General features: G+C 28.9%; 2 protein-coding genes across 2 annotated transcripts in view; one reads left to right on the top strand and one right to left on the bottom strand.

The window, feature by feature from the left end:
* Positions 1 to 16,470, top strand: part of LOC136980463 (cilium assembly protein DZIP1L-like) — a 35,680-nt gene extending 19,210 nt beyond the window's left edge. Inside the window, exons 13-21 of the mRNA XM_067276572.1 lie at positions 842 to 983; positions 1,293 to 1,370; positions 1,478 to 1,592; positions 8,090 to 8,387; positions 9,228 to 9,422; positions 9,509 to 9,707; positions 9,783 to 9,868; positions 15,454 to 15,521; positions 15,627 to 16,470. Of these exons, the coding sequence (XP_067132673.1) occupies positions 842 to 983; positions 1,293 to 1,370; positions 1,478 to 1,592; positions 8,090 to 8,387; positions 9,228 to 9,422; positions 9,509 to 9,707; positions 9,783 to 9,868; positions 15,454 to 15,521; positions 15,627 to 15,718 (1,273 nt within the window). The 3' untranslated portion in view covers positions 15,719 to 16,470. The remainder of the gene's footprint in view (positions 1 to 841; positions 984 to 1,292; positions 1,371 to 1,477; positions 1,593 to 8,089; positions 8,388 to 9,227; positions 9,423 to 9,508; positions 9,708 to 9,782; positions 9,869 to 15,453; positions 15,522 to 15,626) is intronic.
* Positions 16,471 to 20,675: 4,205 nt separating this feature from the next.
* Positions 20,676 to 24,445, bottom strand: LOC136980423 (zinc finger HIT domain-containing protein 1). Its single transcript, XM_067276532.1, has 2 exons — positions 24,344 to 24,445; positions 20,676 to 21,432 (listed from the first exon to the last, which is right to left on the bottom strand). The coding sequence occupies exon 2, from the start codon at positions 21,422 to 21,424 to the stop codon at positions 20,972 to 20,974; it is 453 nt and encodes a 150-aa protein (XP_067132633.1). The 5' UTR covers positions 21,425 to 21,432; positions 24,344 to 24,445; the 3' UTR covers positions 20,676 to 20,971.
* Positions 24,446 to 25,390: the final 945 nt, after the last annotated feature.

Genomic DNA, 25,390 nt, shown 5'->3' with positions numbered 1-25,390 from the left:
ACCATAGTTGTGATTGTCTTAGTTATATTTGTAATATTTCGAGATTTCATTTTATTATTTCTGTGTTTAAATTTTCTGTTTTAAAAGTATCCAAATAACATAAATAATGAAAATTTTTAGAGTTTCTTATTAAAACTTAACTATAAATATGTAAATATGTACGGTACCAATACATGTATTATACAGCAGAAAATGTGTTAGGCCTTCTCTTCAGTTTTCATATGTCTGTTAAAAATAATATAACTTTTTCTTCAATAATTATTATTTTATTATTATTAATTCCTTTCAATTGTTAATTAATTAATCAATTCTGTTCAATAAAAATTGTTAAAAATATCAGTTTTTCATAGCCTTTGAATTATTTCTTTAATTTTATGTAAAATGTTTTAAAAAGATATATTTTTGAAGTTTTTTTTTATTGACAAAAATTAAAATGAAAAATTAAATTAATAAAAATTTAAATAAACTTTTATTTATGTCTTTAATATAATGTTTTTTTATATTCAAATTTTTTAATATTTAGTATATTTGCATGAACTTAAAACAGCTATAAACAATTTAGTGGTACAATGTAGAACCTCTAAAATATTTATAGTTTAGAAGTAAATACTGTATATATAAGAAGTATTCTCTACAATTATCTGTATCTGATGTAATTTGGGTACTTTCAAAAGGAAGAAAATTTATTTAAAGAAACAATCAAATGAAAGTAATCAGTTTAAATTTTATATGTATTCCAAAAATATTATTATTTGAACATTTGTAAAATATAACATGTCATAATACAATAAATATAAATCATATTAAAAAAATAAACAACTTTATTTTACAATTTTTTTAGCCAACCTGTGAGAGAAGATTATAGATCAAAAAATCATAGAGTTAAAGCAGCTTTAAAATCTCAACCTGATTTATTGAATGGACTTCGAACCGAACTCAGTGGTTTACTTGAAGATAAATTACAATCATATGGGATTGATCCAGTTAGTTTAATTTTAATAATATAAATATTAATCTATTTTTCTCAGGCAGCATATTCAGAATCTGATAGCACATGAAGATTATGTATATATATAATTTTATGTAAGATTATATACAAATCTCTACATAATCTTACATATAAACGATTTGCTACTATGCATTTCATTTCTAATTATTTATTTGTATTCTGGAGACTTGTGATATTAAGCCTTTTTTTTAATATTTTTTTTAATAATAATTATTATTGTAATGGAATAAACAAAATTAATGTATTGTTTGAAAACAAAACTGATATGCACTTACTTTTTCAGAATGCCAAGACAATAAACAATAAGCTTTTTCATGAAGGAAATAAATTTAGTAAAACAGAGAGAGATGCTTTAATTGAAGTAAGGTGTTGAAATAATTCACTTACTCTGTTTTTATTTGTAAATATTAATAGATAGTATGCCGGTACTATCTATTAATATTATTACCGGTACATACTATATTTTAGAAATATGAAAAATTCAGTAACATACGAGATTGTTATGAAAATGTCATAAATCACCTAGCAAATGATTCATTAAAGGCTTTAGAAGAAAAATCTCAACATGTAAAAAGTTTTCCAGGTAATAATTTTTCAATTGTAAAATTATAACCTTAACTCTAATAACTCTAATATTCTAGAAAATAAAGATTAGCTTTCAATTATTTTTTAAACTATATAGTTCTATAATTTTCTTTGCTTACATAGTAATAGCTTAATTAAAATCAAACAGTAAATTATACTATTTATTCTATAAAGACTACATATTAATGACATATACTATTCCTATATATAGTTTATTCTATAAGTATAGAATATCACTGTAATTATAATGTGATATATCATTAATCTTCAATATATTCTTTGAAAGATATTTTGAAAATGTGAATTAAAATGTGGTGCCAAGGTTATGCAGTGTTGAAAAATTTCATTGAAATTAATGTAAGAAAATTGGTTATTGAAGGAATATATTAAGGAATTTGATTATTATTATTATTATTATTGAAATATGCTATCATAACTAGTATTATTCCCAAATAAATTAAATATTTATTTTTGTCAGCCATTAGTTAATCTTCCTTTATAATGTTTGAACATACTTTGTAGAAAAATTTTTAATTAATTGAGAAATCCTTCAATTTGTTTGCTTCCTTGCAAAAATACTATTAAAAATCAAAAAATAATCTCTTACATCACTAAATAAAAAATAATATTGAAATATTCATCATTCTCACCAAAAAAGCAAATCATTTTAATATTTCACTTTGCAAACAAAAGCTAAATATTAAAACAAAGAATTTTTTATATTTATTTTTATTTATTTATTTAAGCATACTGGTTTGACCCATGATGCAAGAATTTTTATAAATTTGGTCAAAGAATATTTATTCTTCATTGCTTAACATTTACTATCAAATACTGATATGAAACTTAAATATAAATGTTTGTCAATTGATCTGAAATTTTTGAAATTTAATCATAAAAATAAAAAATGGAAAATTTAAAACTTTATTTAAGTCAGTCAAATTACAATGTTATTATTTTATTGTACTCGGAAGAATGTTTTTCTTTAATGTTTAATTAACAACTAGTTTTGCCAGATCTTATTAATTTTATATTTTAGTTGCAGTTTAACTGGCATGCATGTCTCCCATTTATATGCAAAAGTACAGTGTATATATATATATTAATATAAATTATAAATATATATATATATATATATATAAAATATGTGGTTATTTAGGTAAAAATAATTTCTAAGATTGTATTTTTAGATGATGTTTTCACTTCTTACATATTAAATTTTACTGTATTTATCAAAATATGGTAACAAGAATATTTCTTTTTTAATTTCTAATCTTTACATTTTTTACTATTCTAAAATTTTCTGGATACAATTTAATATATATAGATAAATAAATATATCTTTTTAAAGTTACTTCATATAATTATAAGATAATTAAATAGTACTTAATTGTATGTTACTAAATTTTTTCTGTACAATATTCATATAATTGTCAATTCTAGAAACTAAACTATTTTTAGAATTGTTTCTTCATTTAAATATAGAACTTAATAAAATATACCTCACCTTAAATAAATTTTGTAACTTACCTTTTACCAGCCACCCTAACGTTGTTATGTCCACATTGGGACTTCCTTATCATTTAAATATCATATAAAATATTTTGAGCAATTATTATACCATAGATATTACAACAGTTATGTGACATATGATTGGCTTAGCTGAAGAGTTCCCTTATGCAATAATTGCAATTTTTCAAGCATCTTTACACCTTTTTTTTTTTTTTTTTTTTTTAGATTATCTCTTTCTCAAAGTTCAATTTTTACCACATTTAACAAGATATTGTTAATTCCAAATATTTACTTCACATTGACTATTCCCCTTTCAAAAAGGCCTGTAAATGATTATTATAAAATTGTTAATTATTTTTCTTTTTAGTTAGTTGTATTTTATGTATTTTAATTGGGGTTTACTGTTATTGAGGGGGAGGAAACCTATTGTTGCAAGACTTTACTTATTGTAATTGAGAATAAATAAATATCTTTGTGTATAATTATATCATTAAAATGACATTTCAAGTAAACTTAAAACTAAATGTTTATTATGTGATGTTTTGAGAAATACTTGAATTATTTATGTCTTTAATATAAAAATAAACCCTTTTCTAGTCTAAATATATATACGAAGGCTGTTCGAAAAGTTCGCGGCCTCAAATAGAACAACAAACAAAATAATGTTAAAACTTTTTTATTTTTCAATATAGTTTCCTTTATTAGCAATGCACTTATTCCAGTGATGTTCTAGCTTTTTTATGCCATCACAATAGGTCGATTTGTCAAGGTGTGCAAAATACTCATTCACTTCAGAAATGATTTCGTCATTTGAGTGAAATCTCTTTTCAGCCAAAAATTTTTTTAGGTTTGGAAAAGGTGGAAGTTACTGGGGGCCAAATCAGGTGAGTACGGTGGATGTGGAACTAATTGGAAGCAAAGTTTGTTTATCTTTTGTTCAGAGATTCTGGTGGAATATGCAGGTGCATTATCGTGGTGGAACGGAACCCTTTTTCTTCTTCAAGTGTTGCCTCTTTTCTTCGATTTCTTTCTTCAGTTTTTCCAAAAGTTCACAGTAATAGACAGCATTGATGGTCTTTCCTCTTTCTAGGTAGTCAATAAAAATGATGCCTTTAGCATCCCAAAAAACAGAAGCTATCACTTTCCCCGCTGATGGAACTGTCTTTGCCTTCTTTGGTGGTGGCAAACTGTGGTGTTTCCACTGCTTCGATGTTCTTTTGTTTCAGGAGTGTAGTAATGGATCCACATTTTATCAGTAGTCACAAACCAATGCAAGAAATCCTGTGGATTTTTCTGGTAGAAGTCCAAACACTCCTTTGACATCAAAGTGCGAACACAATTTTGCTCAGCGGTCAGCAGATGCAGCAACAACCTTGCTGAGACCTTCGTCATACCCAAATTTTCGGTTAAGGTGTGGTGCACTCGGTCGACAGAGATGCCTGTTGTCTCAGCTATCTCACGCGTTTTCAAACGGCGATCTGCTAACACAAAATCGTGAACTTTGTCGATATTTTCTTCAGTGACAGCAGTTGATGGCCATCCGCTGCAAGGGTCATCTTCCACACTCTCTCTGCCAGATTTAAAAAGGGCTGTCCATTTTTTCACAGTGGTGTACGAAGAAGCAGACTCTCCCAAAACTTCATCCATGTCAGCTTTGATTTGAGATGGGGTCAACCCTTTTTTCGTCAGGTATTTTATGACCGCACGAGTCTCTGTCTTCTCCATTTTTCACAAAGCACTTGCACACTAACTATCTGCTAAGTGGTCGTGGCAAAACTTTACGACAAATCAAGCGGAAATTGGTATTGTATCTTTAGCAAAGATGTATGAATAATTCCCGCCAAAAATTAAATTGATTGCAGCGCCGCATACAGGCAAGGCCGCGAACTTTCCAAACAGCCCTCGTACAAGGAACGGTTTCCTTATAAGCAAAACTGACCTTGAATAGACGAAATTTCAATTTTGAAAAATTATGTATTGCCAAATACATGTTGATTATTGCATTTTAATTTTTAATGGTTAAAAGAATTTTGAAATTACTTTTGATATTTTCATCAACTATTTGAAAATTATTGAATTGGAAAATTAACATGGATGATAAAACCAATGGTTGACATACATTGGCACCCGTTTACCTGGATTTGCTTAGCTTCCTGTCTTTATTTTAACAGTAAGACAGTAAGTAGCCATATTGTTTTTACCTAAACATTTTATGGTTTTTTTGAAATATTGAAATTTATATTCCTGGGTGACCATTGTCATCCAAGCAACTAAAGTCAAATTATTTTGTAACCGTAGATATCTGCATTTTTATGATATATATACATATATAGATTTGTGATTTACGAGTATTTCAATATCACTTAATGTGCCCTATGATTATGGATTTAATATTAATAACAAATAACATTAAATAGGTAAGTGTTTGTATGCTATAAGACAGAGGTCGGCAACCTTTCTGACCTCACAGACCATTAAACTCACAATTCTGAATCCCTCGGACCACTATCATGAATTTTTTTAAACAATACAAAATCTGTCGAATAATGATCATAAAAAAGTTCATTTCTGCTTATTTGAAACAAGTTTATGGATTCTTAGCGCTTTTTCATGAAGGATGACAATCGCACTCACAATATTGTTTATTGTTTATTATTTATTGATAGCAGTCGCTTCATATTTGATTTTAGATTCGAATAAAAAACCCCCAATAAGTGAAAATAGTAACTACGCATTTTGCATTTCTTTCGTAATACTTCGCGTAACCTTCTGTTGATCAATGTCCAAATTTCTCCACAGACCACCGGTTGCTGACCATTGCTATAAGATATTGCATTATAAATAAATGTCATCAGTTTAGCATGGGCCAAGTTATACGGGTTAACCCTTTGACAGTTGTACTATGATTTCTGATGTATTTCATGGCATGAGTGAAGGTGTCAGTTATTTTTATCATTCAATAAGTTTACACCTGTTTCTTTTTGTAATACATTATTATATATAAATATGTTCTGTACAATGTTTTAATAAGATAAAATCAATATATTACTAGATGACAGTTTTATATTATGAAAGTGGAGCAGAAAATGACAAAATAGTTTTTGTTATTTTTCATCAGTTTACACAAATTTTGTTCAGTTGTTCACCACATACTCTTTCTCTACATGTTTTACACAAATTTCTGTTAAATTTGTCTTGAGATCTTCCACGTACAGGTATACCTCGAGTTACGTCGTTCTCGATTATACGTCATTTGTCAAAAAAGTATATGGAAAAATGAAAATCAAGTCATTTTATTCGACTTTACATTCGTTCACCACAAATATTAAAGTTGTAATATCACTAGAAAAGTGTTAAAAGCACATAAAATCATATTAAAATATGTACATTTACAGTAAATGTTAATATAATCATCATAAATCCTAGAGAATGAAAGATGAAAACATCATTCTGTGTTGTCTTATTTAGTGGTCTTTAAGTGCTCATTATTGGCATTTCCACCATAGTTTTGACTTACGTTGTAACTACACAAGTAAATTCTACTTACGTCGCCTCTCCTGGAACCAATTACCGACATAAGGCGAGATATACCTGTATATAAAAACCTTATTCTTGATATTTTTTGTATTCATTGAAAGTATTTTCAAAGATTTGTAACAGAACTACAGAATTGGAAAGATTCTATAATTAAACCAAAACAAAATGATTTAATTTTATGTAATTTTGTTTTGAAAGGCACCAGCACACACAGGTTACATTAATACATACAAAATGTAGAAAAATTTTTATCTAAATCCTTTGTATCAGAAATACAATAGAAATGTCTAAAAATTATTTAAACTAATAAAATAAACATTTTGAAAACAATTTATTTTTTTTAATATAACTGCATGTTATTTGCTTCCTAAATTTCAAAATGTACAGATCTGCTTATTATATTGCATGACCTAAATTGATATGTATTTATTTTGATGCTAACTTGATGCAGAAATAACTGAAAATAAATTTGTCCAGACAATGTATTTGGCATCCATTCTACAGATAAGAGATAACAAAGTTCAGTAACAATTTTCTGAATAATAAAACACTAGTATAATATACTAGTATAGTGAAATATGTTGAAAATTAAGAGTTAAGAAAGTTAAATTAAGGAAAGCATAATTAAAATTTTAAATAATGTATCTCTCTTATTTTATCACTCTTTGTTTATATAGATGACTATTTAAGCATACTAAGAAATATAAAAGTATGTTCTCTGCCAAAATTTTTGTAAATTGAATAATTGTAACTTAATTAAATTTAAAACATAAAATCAAGATCGTATTTGCTGAAAGCTAAACTCTACTTTGAAAAGATAAAATTACATACAATTAAATAAATAAATGTATTCAATTCAAGCATAATCAGCAGTACTTTAAAATAAGTTATTTATGAATAGGACTATTTTCTTTTACGATGCTGTTAAGCCAGCAATAGTTCATTACTTCTAATATTAAATATTTTAACAACAATAATTCTTTTTGCCTCTATGTCCTTACTCTTATCAATTTCTGTTTGTATCCTTGACTAATTTGGACCTTGTTTATTAATAGGACTTATTACACTGGTGTAGTTTCTGTTTAGCAAATAGAGGAGATCTTAGTCAAAATGTTTTTTTGAGTAAGATCTCTATTTGCTAAACGGAAACTACACCAGTGTAATAAGTCCTATTAATAAACAAGGTCCAAAGTAGTCAAGGATACAAACAGAAATTTTAAATGTTTTCATATGAAAGTGTTGTTATCATATTTATGAATATTTAAAAACAAGTAAGTGTACAGAATATAAATAGCCTATTATAAATTTATACTGGAAGTCTATATTTTTTATTTAAAATAGTGTTCTTTATGTAGTAAATAAATGATTGTAATTTAATAATTATATAAAGAATATAAAATTAAAATATATTTCAATTATTTATTTACATGATCAATATTTTTTTAGATAAAGAAAACTATACTGGGAAGAGTGCAGTATTGAAACAAAGCCCAATATTAAAATCACATCATTTTGTTTCTTCTTTGTTATCCCCAAAAGCACACAATTCTAGAATAGATTCTTTTGATACGTCGCCAAAATTTACTCATCCATATATAAAAACATCCTCACCAAAGACATCTTATTCATTTGCACCTGAATATGATTCTTCTCCAAAACTAGATCATTCCATATTAAAAAAATCTTGCATAGAAAATCCAAATAAATCTCAGAGTCCTCTTGTTCAACATATGCCTGTTAAAGGGTAAGTTTTTGTCAATTTAATAAAGTAACCATATATAAATTGTTCTTAAAATAGCATACTTCACAAGAAAGGATATAACTTAATTATTTTCTTTAAATATTTTTGGAGGTTTATTGTCATTTTGACTCAAAAGCTAGTTTTCTGTAATGAAGGTAAGATTAATATGTGAGTTATTGAGAAAATTCTGGGATTATGACAAAGTATATTTCTGAAAATATATCTTTAATATAAAGGAATCATAAATATGAAAAATTTAGTTTTTTTTTAAATTTTTAGTTTTATATTATAAAGTTTACAATAGTTTATAATACAGAATTTTTAAAATTAAGACCATTGTATCACTTTTCTTGTGAGAATGAATTATGATTTTGATATATTGATTTTAATATATTATATATTGATTTTCTATAAATCTTTAGACATACTTTTGATATAAATTTGCATACAAGTTTTTTAAGCTTAATTAAATTTAAAATATTTTAAAATTAAAAGATGTAAATATGTAGACTTTTTAAACAAATATAGAAAATAGTATTAAATATGTTTTCTAAACACACACAAAAAAATTAAATAAATATATAATATACATTTACCAACAAACAATTCTTTACAAATAAGCATCTTTAAACATTATACTTAAGTATATTAGTTCTGTAATGAAAAAATGATTTTAATTTCATTTTAAAAGAAATATTTCTTTATAACTTCAAGATAAATATCAGATATAAAAATAATTTAGATCGCTTTTTCATCCAGATGACATTCAGAATTCGAAATATATATTTTTTACTGTGAAAAATTGAAACAAACAAATAAGTTGATCTCATATTCTGTTTTCAGTCAAATGCAGAAAGAAGACAGCAGTAATAGTGAAAGCATTGAGGAAGAAAATTCTTCAATATTAAAAATCCTAAAAGAAGTGCAACCCGCCCCACGCAAATCGTTAACTGAACCTAAACGAGTGTCTTTCGAAGATGAAAAGACATCCAGTGAAGATTCAGAATTAAGTGATTCGTATGTAGAAAGCTCAGAAAGGTATATTCTTTTCTATTAATTTATAAGAGAGTAAATTATTATAATTTTCAACAAATAAAAAAGAAAACTTATTCAAAAATTTCTAGTTCTGAAGCAGAGGATGACGACGACGATATGGGCATAAATCAGTATCAGCCAATTCGTGTAAAACCTCCTTCGGGTGAACGGGTCACAAAATTAACACAGTCGATCGAAAATCAATTGATGGGAAGGAATTCCAAACCTCCACCCGGTGCTATTGATGTTACACCAAAAGGAATTTTTGCAAGTCAGATAGCTTCTGAAGTATGTATTCTTATGCAACTGATGTAGATATATGTTAGTGTTGATATTCTTATAACAGATAATTTTATTTTCCAGCAAGAAAAATTTGATGATGATGATGATGATGATGATATTTCTCTGTCATCACCAGAAAAAGAGTTTAAAACTTTCGAAACACAAATGTAAGTGAAAATTGTGAAAAAACTTAAGGTAATACAATTAAAATGATTCAATAGCTTAGAGTCAAATCAATTAGTAAATATATTTGAGGTGTCCGTATCAATCCCAGTGAATATCTAATATAATAAACTATATTGGCCTCACTCTGATAAAATTTGTATCAAATATTTTTTATATATAGACCAAATAACTGCAAACAACATTTTAGACCAGTGTTTCTCAACCTTTTTTGATCTATGGCTCCTTTTGAGCTTAATATTTTTCTGTGGCCCCTCCATAATAGTAGTTCGTTTTGATACATTTTTGCATTTCAGGCAACACGGTACAGTAGGGTACATTAATATTAAATCACATAACTTTCAATCTTCAAATTCAAAATGTGTGAACCTGAGGTATTACTGTATATGGACTGTTTATTTTGAAAGTGGTATAAGTCCATTTTTTCTTCTTTTGAGATATTTAAATATTTGCATTTTAGTTGATTCAAAAATATAAATAAAGTGTACTAAGTTTGGCAATGTTTCTATGACTTTAAAAATATTAAGTTGATTGCATAAACCACTTTCATAAATATCGAACTATAAAATTCATTAAATTTCTATTATGCAAAACTCAATTTCACTTGAAGCACATAGTGTTTTATTCTGATTTTGTTTATATATAATAACAAGAAATAAAGTAGTGTTGTTTATTCTGAACATTAAAAATATTTACTTATTGTTAAACTATTTTACAATAAGTTTATCATTATTATGAGCTTACCATTAGACACTGCTTTTCGTTTAGATTTTTTTCCATTCCATCAAATTGTATATTTGTTGGTAATATTCATAGTTTTACTCCTCTGTTATAAGGGGCTGTCCATAAATGATGTCCACACTGGAAGGGAGGGAGGGGGTTAACCTCCTCCCTTAAGACAAGTCGGACAAGAGAGTGTTGAGCATTAGTAGACATCCATTTATTTCATTAAATTTTATAGAGTTTATGCATTTTATTATATTTATTTCAAAGTTTCTTGTATGTTTCATTTCTACTTATGGTATCTATCATTCATAAAGTGATGAAGGTTTTAACAGGAGTTGAGTCATGTTGGACGTCCAAAGATGGAAAGGGGTTACAAAAACTTGGACAAGCTGGGACAAGAGGGAGGAGAGTAAAAATTTCAAGAAAAATGCAGATGTAATTTATGGACAGCCCAAGTTCTTAATTAGACTGCAGAAAATCAATGGTTACGCAATGTCATATACTGACAAGTTTTTAATTGATCAAAGCCTATGGTTATTTTAAAATGCTAAGTGTGAACTGTTTATAAAAAAGTTCACACTAAATTGTATGTATATTATGTGATTTCTCACTTTTTTCCAAAAATGGACTTACACCACTTTCAAAATAAATGGTCCATATAATTGCTATTTTTAAAATATATTTAAGTTTAGCTCCACACTCAATTTTAAACCAATTTCACAGGAAAACAAATCATTGTACTAAATTGAAGTTTCACTGTATAGGCACTCTATACATCTATAAGCAATAAGTCTACATTTTAGTAGTAAACATCTTTTCAAAAAAAAAAAATGAAAGCACATTGAATCTTGCATACATGTGCAAGATTCAATGTGCTTTCATTTACAAGAAACAAATGGATGTATATTGTCTGATAATAAATAAAACATTTTAGGTTCAAAATGTCTTTATCTTTAAATAAAATACAAAAGTAAATTTGATATTTTAACAGTGGCGTGTCGTGACATTTGATGATAGGGAAGCTGTGTTTCTGTAAGAAACCGACTTACATGGGCAATTAATTAATTGCTCGTCAGGGCCCGTTCGTATTCGTTTGTTCGATAAGCCAGTAAAAACCGTATACTTTAAATGTATTTTCAATAGATTATCTGACGTACTTAATAAATAACAGAGGTAATTATATTGAACTTTCTTATTAGATTCAATAAATTCCCTATGCCCTCTAAATGCCAATTCTTGCTTTGAGAAAAAACATAGGGGAAGGTCGTCTAGTATCGGACAAGCATTGTTTCTAATATTTGTGACAGAACCTCTGAAGATACCAGCATGTTGGGTGAATAAAAAAAGTTCAGATTCCCGCCATATTTAGTCAATCAGTTGTGTTGTTGACACGTGGCAGAAAATTTGGTAGTTTTAATAGTGTTTTGAGTGAACGAAGATGACTTCTGGTTGTCATAGCTTGCTTGAAAATGAAAATAAGTTGTTTTTATGTTTATTGTAGAAAACAACCTTTATTGTTCTTTAACTTGTAGGCCGGAAATCTCCTTAAGCTTACTAATACGTATGCGGTAACCTATGTTTTGTTTTATGATGTTGCGGGTTGTATCGGACAAGATATGTTACGAGTTGTATCGGAAACAGTTTAAAATTGATAAGAATAAACACAAAATACATTTGTCATTAAAACGAATTGTTAAATTTTCAGACTAATAATTTTTTAATTTTTCGTATTTATACCACTTTCTTCTCATATATTAACTTAGTTTTACAATCTATAATTTGTACTTTTATAAATTTCTCAATAATAACTCCACCTAATAATAAAAAGTTGTTTGAAAAACCAAAATAATTCTCTTCTTGCAGATTTTTGTCATGTCCGATACAACCCTCTACATTTGAACTTGGTAAAAATCTAATGACTGTAAAAAGTGTAAAACTCATTTTTCTAAGATAAAAATATTAATCAAGTGTTTTTATAAGACAATGAAGTTTTGTATGGAATGTAATCTGGACCAATTGAGCTATAAAATATTTTTATAATATAGGAAAAGCTTAGGTGTCCGGTACTAGATGACCTTCCCCTATAACATCTATTAATTTAGATATATCTATTAATCATAATTATCTTGTTATAATTTTCAATATTTATTTTATATTATCTACCAATGTTAAATTCTATTCTATTTTGATTTCCAAATTGCTTCAATTTTACGAAAGAATCGTCATTTGTCATAAATTTTATCATCAAAATGTCAAAATTTTTTTGTCGACGTATTTATATTTAATTTAGGCATTGGTCTTTCTCTTTTAATAATGTTTTCTTTTTCATTATACGGTCTTGAGCCTAAACTTTTTAAAATAAATTTTTTAATCACTAGCCACCATATAAGGGCTAAAATTAAAATTATAAAAGAAAACTTACTTGGCAAAACAAAATGTGTGATGAATATACATGCCTAGTAAAAAAAATTCTTCAATTGTATGAATATACTTTTAAAGAAACTTATAATTAAATATAACTTTGTGAAGAGACGTACATAAAAATAACAAAATATTCTTTACTTTTTAAATCTTAAAACAATCCACTTAGTGAAATAGCTCCCTACGAGTGGCTAATGAATGGAATCAGAGACGTCCTGGTAGGTGTGCAACCTATGTGGTACGATTTGGCAACCTGTGTGCATGCACACAGGTTGCCAAATCCCAAAGGTGCTGATACCGGTCAATGTCAAATGCCTCTTTTGTCACATCACTAGTATGTCTCAAAGGACGTGACAGGCCATTGTAAATTTTAAATGTTTCTCACCATAGCTGTAAAAATCTAACTATGTTAAACTTAATAGTCATTTGTTTTCTAATTTCGTTTTAATACCAGGTGTACACTGAAATCAGTTCCCCACTGTACTGAGCTAGTGATTGGTTGGGTTAAGCTTTTGTTTAAGTAAAATTCTGGCTCTTTCGGCAGGGTTTTATTTATGTCCCCATTCCCTAATCTCTTAATTATTTAACTACTTCTTAGTAGAAATAAGTCGAAACCAGTTACTTTGTACTTGAATATCTGTAGTCTTGGGAAAACATTGGAAAGACAAATTTTTATGACAACGGATATATAAATCGTAAATTTAAGGAAAATAAATTCTAGAGCTTTTTTTGTACTTTGTACGTCTCATTCATTAAATTTGGTTGTAAATGATGCTGCCAAAGTAACAGTTAATTATTTAACACTGTACTAGAATTGTACACGTTTTTTCTGCATTCCCTTACAGATGGGACATACTATAATCGTAATATCACCGGTTTAACATTGAAATCCGTAAGTAATATAAGAGGGGAGAGCAGAATAAACGCAGAATAAATATATCAAATATTTTAATGGATTTTTTTTTTAACTCCTGTCAACTATACAGAACTATCATAAAAACATGCCAGTAAATTCCTATCGGTTGGGTTAAGTTATAAATCTAGTCTAGGGTGACAACCTTTTTTATAACATGGGCCAGAATAAATTTTACGTTTTTTCCGCAGGCCATAGTAGTTAATTGATGCCTTCTTGTGACTTGTAATTTTTTTAGTCTGCAAATATGAAATAAATAAATAAAAAGTTAATTACTACATTTATTTCTCTTATTGTTTCGAAATTACAAAGAATAGATTATTAACTATTAAATTGGAAATAGATTTAATAGATTATTAAATTGGAAAAAAACTATTAATTAGTTATTTTTCCAATTTAATAATCTATTAAAGATCTCGTGGGCTGGATAGAAACTTTTCGCGAGCTGTAGCTGGCCCGTGGGCCGGGGTTGCCCGCCGTTGATCTAGTCTACTCACGATTCACATAATCGGGTGAGGGCGGCCAAATATCTAGCAGGCAGGTGGCTAACAGCCCACAACTGGTCCTGGATATAAAATTGGATGCTTTATGTGTGTGTTGCTTCTCCCAGCTAAACTGGGTGACGTTGGTGCTCTGTAAAGCACATGCGTCAATGCCTATAATCTGGCTGCTTGAAAGCTGACAAGCAAGGCGGCTAACAGCTCAGAACCAGTCTGGGATATAAAATTGGATGCCTTGTGCGTGTGTTGCTTCTACCAGCTAAACCAGGTGAGGTTGGTGCTCTGTAAACCGCATGTGCCAATGCCTATATAATCTGGCTGATTGGAAACCGACCCGGTTTCGACATTCCTTCCGCCACTGAATTATTCGAATATACAATAGCAATCTTATCGTTTTTTTTTCACATGTAGTATAGAAATTTGTAAAAGAAACATACTGCAGTTATAATAAAATATTAATTTTAATTAATTCAAAGTACGTTAAAATATGAAAATTTATATTTTATTAAATACAAGGGAAGGTCATTGGAAGGTGGAAGCAGCGCTTCCATCGCTTCCAATGACAGCACGCTACTGTATTTTAATAATTTACATACATTTCTCTAATAATTTACTTATTGAAGGTTCATGTTTTCATATAATTTTAATATTTTATTCTGACTGTGGCCCCTCTCGAGTTTTCTATGGCATCCCAAAAGTTGATTTTTGGCTTGTGGCTCACCTTGAAATGTTCTGTGGTCCCTGATTGAGAAACACTGTTTTATAAAAAGCTGTTATTGGCAGTCTGTTATAAATTACAAAAATATGTGATGAGTGTCACAAAACACTGGAGTATATTATATAATTTATAAAAAATTTAAGATAAATTTGATGTTAGTATCATTCTTCAATATCAGTCTGCATAAAGCATCAAAAATAAACTGGTGAATTCATTTTAATTGTGTCACTCACTTAAAACATTGTTATATATGGTATATATGAATATAACTTAAATATATCATTTAATTAGACAAACTTACAAAACTGATATTACATCAAAAGTATTGAATTCAAATGCATGGAGTACTTCGAAAAAAGGTAAGCAATTAGAAATAATACCAATGAAAATATCATCAATGAAATAACAAATTATAAATTTCATTTGTTTCCATTTCTTTTCTGATAAATACTCTTTTCATATAGACAAATCTGAAATTCAAGGATCGACTTCGACAAAAAAGGGAACGTCATCTTGGGACAGCGAAGATGATCTTAGTATAGAAGAAATCCAATAAGTTTTGTTTTTAATCTTGTTATACTATCGTTATATTATTAAGTTTCTAGCAATTAATTAGTTGATTCGTTATATTGCTGTTTATACATAAAATCATGTCACGGGGCTTGTCTTCCACAGACTGCATTTTTGTATGAAATATATGAGATAGAATATTCTACATTTTAAATAGTAGATCAATAGCATTATTTATTGTCCTTTAAATGACTTTTATTATTTATGAATTTTGTACAAATGGAGACATTATTGAAACTATTCTGCCATATTTTAATCAAAATAGAAGTGCCATTACATATTTTAAAATAGGTACTTTTTGATCTACGTTTTTAAATTGTGCCTGATAAAATTGTTGTTAATCGCCGTCCCATCATCACTTTTACAATTTTACATACAAATTGTACTTAATGCACATTTTTAAAATTATGCAGCTATTTTTTGAAGTTGAAATGTTATAATTTGTTGTTTATATTTATTATCAATTGTATTATTCAAATAAAATTTTTACTGTTAGTACTTTTATACATTTTATATCATTAGCTAGTCATTAGTGAGATATAAAGTTAATGTTTTTTTCATTAAAATACAAGACAATCATGTTTTATACAGTATTTCATGTAAAAGACCAAAAACCATTTTTTTACTAGCAGTAGTTGATTTTTCTCCACATTCACCAGTCAAAAAAGAAAAAAAATCATGTACAAAATTTTATATTTTTCTTGGCAATAAAGTTTTGTATTTTTAATTTTAAATAAACTTGTGTTGAATTATTGAATTTACATATATTTTAAGACTGTACTTTAAATGCTATAATTTAATTCTATATCTACATGTAAATAATTAAAATTAATTAATTATTATTGAATGGCAAAAAACTTAATTTTGAGGGTAGTGGTGAATTTCATAAAAAATTGTAAATGGTAACTGGAAAACTTCTTCATTAAGTCTGACCCTTCTCCAGATATGACACACAGTAACCTTTTATCTTCTCACCTCCTCAACCTTTAACCACTAAAATTTAATTGCATCAATGCAACTTATACAGTTGCTACCATGCCAAATTTCATTACTTAAAGATTACCCCATCCTGAGATATTAAATGAGATACACACACAACTTATGTATACATAACAAAGGTAAATAAAATAACAATTGGGAAAATAAAAGAAAAAAAGAAAATTGATTTGTACAGCTACATTAGAAATTCCAAATATTTTGCCCATCAAGTTAATTGAATCAAATTTTATTATAATTTTTCTTAAATTATAAGCAATATCTTACATCTTGTAGCTGTATTTATATCTTGCTACTCCACTCTAATTTTGTTTATTTTAGTTTTCCTGCTGTTATGTATACATAATAAGGGAAAGCAATGGAATTGTGTCAAATTTGACCTTCCAAGTTTTTTTTTCAAATCTCCACATATTGAGATCTAAGACAAAAAATTTCCATGATGTGTGTGTGTTCACATCTATTTCGCTTAATATCTCAGGATTGGGTAAAAATTAAGAAACGAAATTTGGCATGGTGACTTGTACACGAGGAGCATTGATGCTATTGAAGTTTGGTGGTGAAAACTCCGGGGAGTGGGGAGATAGATAGGTGTCGTGTGTCAGATCTCGATAAGGGTAGGATTTAATGATTTTATTCATTAGTCACATTTGTACTTTTTTCGCAAAACTTGTAAACCTTCAAAATTAACCGTTTTGCCATTTTATAGCAATTAAAAATTCTAACTGAAGTAGAATATTAATATATAAAATTCCAAATATTTTGCCCATTTATTAGTATGTATTTTGCAAGAGTGTATTGTATTTACATCTTGATATGGCACTGCTCAGTGCCATATCAAGATGTAAATACAGCTACAAGATGTAAGATATTGCTTATAATTTAAGAAAAATTATAATAAAATTTGATTCGATTAACTTGATGAGCAAAATATTTGGAATTTTATATATTAATATTCTACCTCAGTTAGAATTTTTAATTACTATAAAATGGAAAAACGGTTTTGCGAAAAAATATTCTAATAGCTGGAATTAATATTTGGAATTTCTAATGTAGCTATAGTCTTGTTTGTCTTCTCTGTATTGGGTCATAAACATTTGAACAGTTTATAGAAAGTTTTTAGAACAAAACCTATTAACAGATGGCACCACACATTTTAATTATTTTTCGTACTAATATAAAAGATTTTTTGTAAAAAACTCAATGGCCAGAAAGTTATGCAACTCGGATTTTTTCCACATGCGTTTAGAAAAAAATTGGATTGAAATTAAAAGAAGTCATAATTCATAAAATTAAGATGCATTGTGTGCCTTAACATAGAATACAGTAAAAAAAAGAATTTTAAACATATACAGTATGTAAAAAATTTTTAGACTTCTCTTTATATAAAATGCTACTATTAGAAATTCCACGTAATAATTAGTTCAGATTAATGAGTGCACACTGTGCAACAGTTTAAAAATCTCCTAAAGAAACATATACAAAAATAATACTCTTTTAATTTTACAAATCCTCAGAACAGTTAAGTTTTAAGAATTTCTGAAGTTACGAGAGAATTTTCATAGAGTTGTATATTATAACTGCAGTTTTATTCAAATTAGATGTGTGATTCCTAAACATTTTAGTATTGCCTCTTACAAGGGGAGGGCACAACCTGGGAAATTCACTTTGGGATGAGACTTGGTATATAGGTAGTACTCCTTTAGGATGTTCAATCCTCAAAACAAGAAAGTGCAATGGCCAGCCAATTTTAAGAAAAAGGCCTTTAAAAATTAGAGCTCAGCTTATGTACTAATAAGTTTTGCTAGGTCAGCAGCTGCTGAGCAGCTCGGTTGACATCATTCTTGGCTATCACCAAGTCGTTCAGAGTTCAAATCTCAGTCTCAATTAGTATTTTTTTTTTCTTTCTAAAAATTTTTTAAAATAAGTATTTTGAATATATATAAACATTAAAATTTTATTATAATAAATAATTTCATTTAAAAAAATGTTTAACACATATTACATGTCATTTTAATTATAATAATACAAAATAATTAATAAGTATATTAATAATCATCATCATCAACTGTTGGTAAACTGATAGTATCTTCATTCACAGACATTTTACTGTAAAATATTGAAACTATTTGTATTATGGTGCGATATATTACGAAACACTATGATCTCTTCCAAATCCAAAAGTAAACTGACACTCCAAATATCAGGTCAGTCCATAAGTCCATGCCCATTTTTATGACCTTGAGAAAAATCTTGTTTTGCTGCTGATAATGTCAGTCTAATGTGATACTTTTCACACTGAAGTGTTAAATTGGATCTCATTTATATAATGCTGTTGGAATTGGAAACATTTTAGTTGTTTATTTTTGTTAAAATGGAAGTAAAGGATGAATATAAAAGACATGTTTTATACTTTTTATTTTTAAGTGGTGAGAATTAATAAGAGTAGTAACCTTCGAAAAATTTGATACAATAGAATAATAAATGAAAACTGTTGTTCCATAACTAATTATTTAATACAAAATAATTAATAATAATAGTTATATTATAATTAAAATGACATGTAATATGTTGTTAAACATTTTTTTAAATGAAATTATTTATTATAATAAAATTTTAATATTTATATATATTCAAAATACTTATTTTAAAAAATTTTTAGAAAGAAAAAAAAAATACTAATTGAGACCGAGATTTGAACCCCGAACGACTTGGCAGTAGCCAAGAACGATGTTAACCGAGCTGCTCGGCAGCTGCTGACCTAGCGAAACTTATTAGTACATAAGCTGAGCTCTAATTTTTAAAGGCCTTTTTCTTAAAATTGGCTGGCCATTGCACTTTCTTGTTTTGAGGATTGAACATCCTAAAGGAGTACTACCTATATACCAAGTCTCATCCCAAAGTGAATTTTCCAGGTTGTGCCCTCCCCTTGTTAGTTCTGTAAATTGTTCCATCTCAGACTGAAAACAAGTTTTTTTTAGAATATCAATTTGCACATCTGTCTAAATAACACACAATAATTAAATTCAAAACAGTAGCAATTAATTTAATACTTAATTATATCTAATTAAAACTGATGAATTCATTAGTTCCAGCTTGTAAAGGCTCAATCATTTTGCAAGATTCTTTAATCTCTACTTCACTATTAGTAAATTATTAATATGAGAGTTGGACTCAATTCATTTTTCAATGTCAATTTTCCAATTCTAAAGTCATTAACAAGTTTAACATCACCAATAATTTAAAGTCAATTTCTTTCCATAGAGAAGTTAGATGACCGTACTAGAAATATGTCTATCAAATATGATATAGGAAATGTAAGAAGGAACTTAATATCTAAGCCCATTAATTAATCAATCAACCCAGTTGTCCCCATTGTGGGTTAGCTAATAGATACAGAAAAAGGCCTTCTGAGTTCTAACAGGACAGAGAGTTAAAAAAAAAAAAAAAGGACCCAAATTCTTGTTAAAACCTGATGCTTTCAAGTCCAATACTGAAAGATATTTGCACCAACTTCTTGGCAACTATAGTGTAAACACATTAGACACAGGAAAGTACTGCTGAAAGCAACCAACCATTTTGTTAGTCTTGTTTGTCTTCTCTGCATTGGGCCATAAACAAACAAGACTAGCAAAATGAATCATTTTTCTAGAACACATCATTTTTAATCCTTTGGAAATCTCCTGATATGTAACAATGTGTATCCTATGGTTACATCCTCAATGTTTGCCTCAATTTTTCTTGAGGTCTTTAGCACACAAGTTCAAACAAATTCTGAGCTGTAGAATATTAATATATAAAATTATCATTAGCAACTTTTCAGAGAGGGCTGAAATACCAGAAATTCTACATTACTGTCAGATTAACAAAATTCTATTTTAATTGTATTTTCATATATATAATAAACAACAATTTTGGTGAACAAGGAATGAAAACAAGTAATATTACAATTTAAAATTAAAAAAAACTATTTATTTATTCAAATTGTTGGAAAAATAATATTGATTCTAAGATACAGCCATACAAAATTAAAACTTAACCTTGAACGTTTTTTTGTGTTTTTGGTCTTTATTTCTGTCAAATTACAAACAGATTGCACTAGACATTGTATAGTGGTATGCTTTGTCAAGGAAAATCTTTTAAGATTAAATTATTATGTATAAAGAAAAAATTAGCATAATTGGTTTTTGGAAAAATTTAATTGAAAATAACATTATTTTTTAAAATCTCTCTTTCTACGTCCACTTTAAGCAGTCCACTTTAAGCATCGAGTATCTTGATGGGTTCCCAAACACTTTACACTACAGTATCTTGCACCACAAGAAACACACTTGTAGTTGGAAGGAAAGCCACAGACAGAACAAAAATGCCTATTTGGAAATTTTGAAGGCGGAACACAAGCACTGAGATAATTTGGAGTTTCGTTAGAGTTAAACTGTTCTTCTTCCAATAAGGCATTAAAGTTTTTTCTGAATCGTTGTTTGAATGGTTCCCCTTTTAGTTTCTTCCTCCGTTTTGATTCTAAAGTCTCTTCAAACTTTGGTGCCTTCTTGTGCATGACCAGATTTGCATGTGGATCGTCGTGATAGTTATCCTGTTCCAATGCGTCTAGGGCCTTCTGGTGTCTCCTTCGACGAGCTGCTTCGTCCAGAACTCTTCGCTGTTCTTTGAGACGCCCACTCTCTCTCTTATCATTCATTTTTCTCTCTATTAGAATAATAGTTGTAAACTTAATTCATAATATATCTAAAATACTATTCTTATCTCAGTTAATTATGTTCTAAACACTCAATTACATATTTAAACATCAGATTGACCAATAAACTGTTTGAATATGATACTGACAGGGAAGATGGGAATCACAATGCCATTTTTTAATGGAATATATGTCATTGTATTGAGATCATTTCCCTAATAAAAGTACTGAAAGTTTTTCCTGCATAATTCTGTTTTTCAATTAAAAAAAAAACAAAAAAAAAATTTATCTTATTTAAATGTCAAAATTAATGTAAATTCTAATAAGAAGCTGCAGTGGCTGAGTTGTCTAGTTCAACAATCGGCAACCGGTGGTCCGCGAGAAAATTTGGATGGTCCGTGGAGAAATTTGGACATTGTTCAACTGAAGGTTACGCGAAAGTATTACGAAAGAAATGCAAAATGCTTAGTAGATTTTTTCACTCTTTGGGGGTTTTTATTTGAATCGGAAACCAAATACGAAGCGACTTATCAAAAAGTAATGAACAATAAACAATATTGTGAGTGCGATTATCATCCTTCGTGGAAAAGCGCTAAGAATCCATAAACTTATTTCAAACATGCAGCAATGAACTTTAGTCTTGCATTAATTTGTTATAATTAAACACGCAAGTTTCATATTAATATAGTAAAATTAAACTTTTATGATCATTATTATACTACAGACTTAGTATCGTTTAAAAAAAATTCACGATAGTGGTCCGCGGGATTCGAAATTGTGAGTTTAGTGGTCCGTGAGGTCAGAAAGGTTGCCAACCACTGGTCTAGTTCATTGATCCTGCTTTTTTGGCATGTGGAAGGTTGCAGTTCCAAAAGTCATTGAGAATTTTTTCTTTTTTTATCCTCCATGTATATTTTTGCACATTTCTCTACTTAAATATCTTTATAGATTGTGTAAGTGATTATTAAGCTTATTAACTCATCTAGTAAGTGCATGTAATGGCTGTTTCCATCTTAACATTAATTAAATAAGTAACAATCTTATTTAATTAAATTTTATTATAGTAAATAGACTGATATCTAGCAAGAATAACACCATAAATAGATCATGAAAAAGTTTAAATATCAAGACAATAAATGTACTCTATATACATACATCTGTATTTAATTACTTTAAAAATATGTAACTGTACACATTTTTTGGCAACACCACTATATTCTTTGAACAACAAGCTTGTTTCCTGATAGCATTATAAATTTCAACTGCATGCTTTGATTATCTGGCAATTTTACCTCTCCAATGTCAAAATAATCATTCTTCATTGGTTTCCTGTCAATAACTCACTATAACAGTTTTTTGAAAACACTCCTTCAAATGACCTATTGTCTTGTTTACAAAAGACAATTATTTTTCTACTGATCTTAAAACTGTATAATTTTCAAAACAGAGGATACTTGTGTCTTTCAAATTTTCTATAATTATGTGCAAAATTAAATAAATAAAAATGATGGAAAAAACAGCTGTTATATGCCATTTAAACTTACTAGATGGATTAATAATAATCACTTATACAATCTATAAAGAGATTTAAGTAGAGAAATGCACAAAAATATACATGAAAAACATTCTCAAAAAGTCTTGGAACCACAACCTCCCATACATAAAACAGAATCAATGAACTAGACAACTGTTGCTTATTAGTATTTGCATTAATTATGACATTTAAATAAAGTAAAATCTTTTTTGGTGTTTTTATTAATTGCAAAGAATTTTTCACAAAAAAAAACTTTCAGTATGTTTATTGGGGAAGTTATCTCTATAAAGTGACATACATTCCATTAAGAAGTGCCATTTCCAACCTTCCCTTGTGAAATCAGTGCTGCAAGAGACATTCGAGTCAAACAGGGACTTTTGCTTTTACATGCAAAATAAATAATTCAAGCGTGTCAATCGAAGGCAAAAAGTAATAGATGACGTATATATCTTGTTAGCCTCTGGTGCATCATATTCAAAATTGCAACCAGTGTAACCGATGCACAAACAGAATGTTTTGTAATGAAGTTTCCTGTTAAAGAAGGAATTAAATCAGCAGAGATATAGAGACAACTTCAAGCACAGTACAATGATGAGACACTCAGCCACAGTAAAATATTTGAATGGTTCAAACAATCTAAGGATGACCATAACTCCATATGTGACGATCCTTCCCAGTTAAGACGGTTTTATGTGAATATCAGTCATCCCTTTGAACATTCAATGAACAGAGAATCTGATTCTTGACAACAGACTGACAGCAATCCGCAAAGTTGTAGCGCAGACAAATCTTTATTCGGGTACTGTACACAATCATTCTGGAAGGCATGTTGGGTCCGAAGACAGCTTTCCTCCTTCAATGCTTGAATTGAGCCCAGTCTCCTGTCCAAGTTCACACCAACACCATTTGAATCATTCTTAATGAGGGCAATTAAGAATGTTACGAATGGTGTTGGTGTGTGACATACTCTCAGTAAGATTTGATTTAAAACACACAGCAATGTTGTAGCGAATAAGACCTTTTGCTTCAGTCTAACTTTCTAAAGGCTTTTTGGTTAATGTTACCCTTAGTGCCAAGATGGCGGCTCTTCTCTGATTCCAGCAAGAAAACAGTGGGATGCACGTTCTAACCTAACCTTACCTATTCTAATAAATTACAGGTACCATAATTATTAGCAACCAAATTATTAGAATAGGTTAGGTTAGAACGCGTGTCCCACTGTTTCCTTTCTGGAATCAGAGACGAGCCGCCATCTTGGCACCGAGGGTAACATTAACCGGATTGGTCGCTCTAAAACCCAATGTTTACGTCGACTCCACCATTCAAATTTGATCACAAATATAATAGATAAAACCATACAACGAAAGGCAGCAGTTTTAAAAACTTACTTTGCTGTTGATCTCGTCTTTAAAACAATTTTTTTTTGGATAATTTCAATACAAACCGAAAACTAACGAAGCATCTTTCACATCTTCGTTAAATCGTTTATTATTGTGTCGTTCGCCCTCTAGTGACAAAAGTTCGTGCAACAATATTTTTGTTCTATTTGATTTGTAGGTTATAGTCTTTTCCATGTTCTCCGATTGTTTCCTATTAGTTTTCAGGACAAACGTTTCTAATGCATGATTAATATTGTCGCGTAGACGAACAACAGCCAGTCGTTACGAATACAAAGGGGTGTTTATTCACTTAAAGAACGTACAGTACAGTACAACCACTGCAGCTTGCAGTCCAGGGGAAAAGCACTGCTCAACCTGAGAGCTCGCGATTATATCCTGTGAGGACGGGGGTTTCCACATGTAAATGATAACGGATTTACATTTGTTCTCAGACCAGGAGAACGTATACCCAAAAAAGAATCACATCAAGGAGATGCGAACCGGAAACCTCCTAGTTTGATAGGGGACGACGCTGACCACTGAACTACGAATGACCTGGTGGGAGTAGTGAGCCACGGCATTATTATTTCACTAATGCTTATTCATCAACATGAATGCCATAAAAAGAAATTTAAAAAATCCAGCAACGAATCGCTTCTTTTCCCGGCAACATTTAAAACTGCGTGTGGTGCCATCCGTTATGATATTTTTTTAAAAAAATCTTTTAATAGTTTTAATTATTATAAAATGGCAAAAAGCTTAATTTTGAGAGTAGGGACGAGTTCTATAAAAATTGTAATTACTAATAACGAGTAAAATCGTCATTAAGTCCAACTCTACTCAAGATATTACACACAAACCTCCCTACAAAATTTCAGAAATTTTTGACAAAAAGCACAGGAATTAATAAGCTTCAAAGAGGGTGAACAAAATCGTTCTCCCTACACACTAACATCCATATATATAGAAAAAAACCCTCACAATTTTTTTCTTTTATTTTGCATTTCTCGACGTTTCAAGATCCCGAGTCCAAAATCTTGGCGGCCATTTTTTGGC

This window comes from Centruroides vittatus, unplaced genomic scaffold (genome assembly GCF_030686945.1).
Source record: "Centruroides vittatus isolate TY-2023 unplaced genomic scaffold, ASM3068694v2 contig_7, whole genome shotgun sequence".
NCBI lineage: Eukaryota > Metazoa > Arthropoda > Arachnida > Scorpiones > Buthidae > Centruroides > Centruroides vittatus.
Note: the sequence above shows the minus strand (reverse complement) of the source record. Positions and strands in the feature narration are given on the sequence as shown.